Source organism: Leishmania mexicana, chromosome 27 (genome assembly GCF_000234665.1).
Source record: "Leishmania mexicana MHOM/GT/2001/U1103 complete genome, chromosome 27".
Taxonomy (NCBI): Eukaryota; Euglenozoa; class Kinetoplastea; order Trypanosomatida; family Trypanosomatidae; genus Leishmania; species Leishmania mexicana.
In genome coordinates, this window is record NC_018331.1 from 1,039,676 (window position 1) to 1,044,075 (window position 4,400).

Below are 4,400 nucleotides of genomic sequence, written 5' to 3' on the forward strand. Positions count from 1 at the left end.
TACCCCGCCTCCTTTGGTGCGTCTTTGGCCGAGCACTGTTGCTCTGTGTGTGTGTGTGTATGTCCGTCGCTGCCCTCTTGCTCATGTGCACGCACCCCTCCCTCGCCCTCCTCACCATGTCCGCTACTGGGTGCGAGACATGATGGATAAGGGAAGGGGTGGACAGTGCACGGCAGTGGAGCTTATCAAACTGGTAAGCAGCGATTCCGCGAGGGCCGGTGCACAAGCGGTCAGCCCACCCCTACCCCACCCCCTCCTCTGGCGACGCTCAACACGTTGGTGACATCGCCCATGGCAGACCAGAAAAGTATGGATGGGGGCCCATCAGCTGCGTGAATCGCCGTCCCCCTACCCCCATTCTCTCTGCTTTCACACCAGCGAGGGCAGGAAACATCGATGCGTCTGTGCGCCTGTGATGGCGGCGTAGGCGAGAGGGGGCGCCTCTCTGTGTGTGCGTGGCTGACCGACTCATCCACGCACGCACTCCGACACCGCCATGACGGTGATGGCCATGGCGCATGCAGATGGGCACACGGAGGCGGGGACAGAAGTGACCGATGCTCTCGCGAGGACGCATGAACGGCGAGTTGAACAGCCGGCCGGAAGCGGGCAGCGGAGTGCCCCCTCCCTCCTCCGGCAAACTCCACGCGAGGATAGCGTTGCCACATCAGAGCAAGAGACCGAAAACGAACACACACACCCACGGACGCGCGCGAAGGAGCGTTGGTGGACATGGAGAGAAGAGGAGGTGAGAGCACCCGGAGTGGTCGCTCGTGGGGTGCCGGCCGGTGTAGACTTGGATTCTATTTTCTCTTGGTTTGGTTGCGGGTGTCGAGAGGTCGGCGGTGGATGTTGTGGCAAGGTTGATCAGGTCACGCATCTTTGGCGTCTCTCTCTCTTGGTCTGTCACCTTGCCTCCTCCACCCCCTTTCTTCACTCTCGTGTTTCTGCACTCCATTTTACCGTCCATCTTCTCGGACTAATCTCCGTGTGTGGTCCTTGCTGTCGTAGCAACGCACCGGTGTCTTCGGTTGCCTATGGCAGATGCGGGTATCTCTTTGCGCACCGCACCAGCAGAAGCGCCGGTCAAGCCCTGTCAAGAGCAAGCGCTGTGACGTGCAGCTGCTGCCATCGATGCGGCAGGGCTCCTGTAGTCGAATTGCTTCACGGCAGTACCGCCTGAAGGGGCGGGGCTTCGGCTGCGTTGACGCGCCGGTAGCGCGCGCACCACCCCGTGTGCCCTTCTCCCTTGTGTGCGAGTGGAGGAGGGCCTCCGCCATGCAGAAGGCTGCGCATGTGCTTTGACTTTTTTCTCTGCGCCGTCAGCTTCTCTACACCCTTTCTCTTCACTTTGTGATGGCCTCGTGCCGCCCTGTGTGGATACCGACGGTGTAGTGGTTCCCTCGTTACGTAGAGCAGGCGACCAAGAGCGTGTGCGTGCTTAGTGAGCGTTGACGGACATCGCCACCATCGCCAGCCCTCGCGCCTCCTTCGCACATCCGTATTCTTCTGAGCAGGACTCCGTCTGCCACATCTCTCTGTGTGTGGGCGCCTGTAGGACATCTTCAGCAGCGGCCATGCCGCTCTTCTGCGTCGGCGATGTGACCACTCGCCCATCGGAGGTGTGCGAGGACCTCGCAGCGAAGCCCATCGCAGCACACCACCAACTCATCATCTCTACCGTCACCCACCAGCTAGGCCCGTTGGCCGGCGCTATCTGCCGCATCCTCATCCAGTCAGGGCCAATGTCGTTGAAGGACATCAGCGATGCCGTCCATCGCGATGAGGAGGTGCGCGCCGTCGCCGCTGCTGCCGCCAACCGTGCTTCTGCCACCGGAGAAAAGACGACAGCGGTGCCGCCTACCCATCAAGTCGGTTCTAGTTTCCATGTCCACCTTGGCGACATTACTTGTGTCAACGACGTTATTCACGAGGTGGCGGTGAAGGAGCTCGTGACGCGGCTAGTGGTGCATCGTCTCATCCACGCAGACCCGGCCACGCACCTATACGAGATACGCTACGGCAGCGCTATCCTTCTGCGCGTGCTGTTCCCGCTCCTTCTCCATTGCGCACGTCAGCAGTACGGCGAGGCAGCCAAGTGCGTGCTGCTCGTAGTCTACCAGCTGGGCGTCGTACCGCCGCGCGCCGCAGTGCAGGTGGCGCTGAGCCGCACCCCCAGCATTACCCGAGACGCGATCGAGTACGCGGTTGTTCGCATGGTCGAGGATGGGTGGCTGGTGCCGGTGCACAACTCACCCACCGCTGCACCCGGTGCTGCCACAGCGGCGAATGCGGCACGGCTGGCTGACCTGGCCCCCTCGCACCCGGGCGGCAATGCCGATTTGTGGAACGCCGCGACACCGTACTGTGTGGGCCTCGAGGCCGCCCTGCATTACCTCTTCAATGACGCAATCGAGCAGGCCGTTGCTGAGCGCTATGCAGACGGACGACTTGCCCTCACCTTGGTGCGCGTGCTGCGGCGCCGTGTAGCACCGAACTCAGGGTACACCGAGGCTGTTGCCTCCTTCCAGGAGCTGGCGGCGGAGCTGCCGACCACTGCGGGTGTGCGCCGCGATCGCAGTGGCGAGCCGCTGATGGGCACCGACAACGTGCCGAGTAGCTCCGTGGAGGCGCTGCAGCGCTGCCTGCAGCGTTTGTGCCAGCCCATCGTCTTTTATAGCTGCGACGCCGCTGCACCCATGACGTCAGTCGCCGGCATCTCCCCAAGCTTCACGACGATGCCGTCGACGCGAGCGCTCTTGGTGAAGCCGCACAGCCAGAGCAACTTCTACGCGATAGACCATGTCACCGCTGTGCACCTGCTGCAGGAGACTGTGTGCGAGCGGGTCGTGTACAGTCGCTACGGCGTACTTGGTGTGCGCATCATGAAGCTGCTGCTGCAGCACCACTTCCTTGAGGAGCGGACGCTGGCGGAGCAGTCCGTCGCCACGTACGTCAAGGTTCGCGAGGTATTGCACCAGATGTTCAAGGATGGCTTCCTGCTTCAGCAAGAAGTGCCACGTACCTCGGCACTCGTCGAAAGGCCCGCCAAGGCCAGTGTGTACCTCTGGGGGCTGAGCTGGAGCGCGACGCTGCTGCCTGTGGTGCGCGAGCGGCTCGCGAAAACGCTGACGATTGCATGGGAGAAACTGCGTGAGGCGCAGCAGCAGGCGTCTGCCGTCGCAAAACCTGCGGCCGGCGTCCACCCCACACCCGCGGCTGGCAGCGGCATCAACAGCAGTGCCGCTCACGCCGAGGAGATCGAGGCGCAGTGGAAGTATGGCATGTCTCGCAACATTCAGCAGGTACTGCAGGCCCAACGCGCTGTGACAGGGCTGCAGAGCTGCGTCATGTCACTCATGCGACTGTTGCTGATCGTTGATTTTTTTTAAAGGAGTGTGTCGCACAGCGCAGAGCGGCAGGCGAGCGCCGACGTGAGCGTGGCGTCTCTCACTCTCTGTACCGCTGTTTTGGTTGACATGCGCGCCAGCGTGTCGGAGCGGTGCGAGCCGCACGCCGTCCGTCGCCGCGCTTCTGCCCGTCTTGTGCACCCGCGCTCGTGGTGTGTTGTACGTAAGCGTCGCCCGCACTGGAGGCTGCGTAAAGCGATGAACAGAGCAACTAACGAAACATGCGAGGGTTCTCGCGCGCTGCGCATCTTCTCGTGTCCTGTCCTTCTCTCTTTCTGTGTGTGTGTGTTCCCCACCGCGTCTGCACGGTGGTGTTGCTCACTAACGGCACTGCCTCCTCACAGGCGCAGGGGAGTGCGTGTGTGCTGAGCCAGTGAAGCACCGACAGGGGGGAGGCGGAGGGCGCATCGGCGTTGCCACCACCTGCGGCGGTGTATGCGGCCACGCATGTGGAAGGCGCATAGGGTGGTGGATTGGTCGGGCCGACTCGCCACTTCCCGCGCTTGTGACGGCCTTGTGGTATCTCATCATCGCCATCGCTTTTCGCCCCTCTCACTCTCTTCTCTGTAACCGCTGGTGCCGCCGTGGCGCAGTCCCGCTGCCGCTGTTTGGGTGCGTCGCCGAAGCTTTCGTAGCCGTTGCCTCCCCCACCTCCAAGTTGCTCACTGGGGAGTGGTGGCCACACCCACACAGGCAGCTTTGATTCGCGGCGTTGCGTGGAGACGCAGAGGCGAGCTGAGTTCTCAGGCTGCGCCGTCTGGCACCCCCTTGCGAGCGTCCGATGCAGCGCTCAACGCGTCACCGGCACGCACCGCCCGCTGCTGCCGGGACAGCGGAGGATGCAATCGTGCTGTCTTCCCTCAAGAAAGACTCTCCGCTTGTGCGCAAGAGGCGGGAGGCGGCCGCACGCAGCGCACAGCTCACCGATCTGTTTGACAGCCTCTCGGCTGCGGATGCCAGGGCGCAGCAGGGCACCGAGCTCGGTGAGGA

General features: G+C 62.9%; 1 protein-coding gene across 1 annotated transcript; it reads left to right on the plus strand.

Moving 5' to 3' along the window:
• Window positions 1-1,577: 1,577 nt before the first annotated feature.
• Window positions 1,578-3,392, plus strand: LMXM_27_2600 (conserved hypothetical protein; the record flags this gene model as incomplete). Its single annotated transcript, XM_003876784.1, has 1 exon — window positions 1,578-3,392. The coding sequence occupies one exon, from the start codon at window positions 1,578-1,580 to the stop codon at window positions 3,390-3,392; it is 1,815 nt and encodes a 604-aa protein (XP_003876833.1).
• Window positions 3,393-4,400: the final 1,008 nt, after the last annotated feature.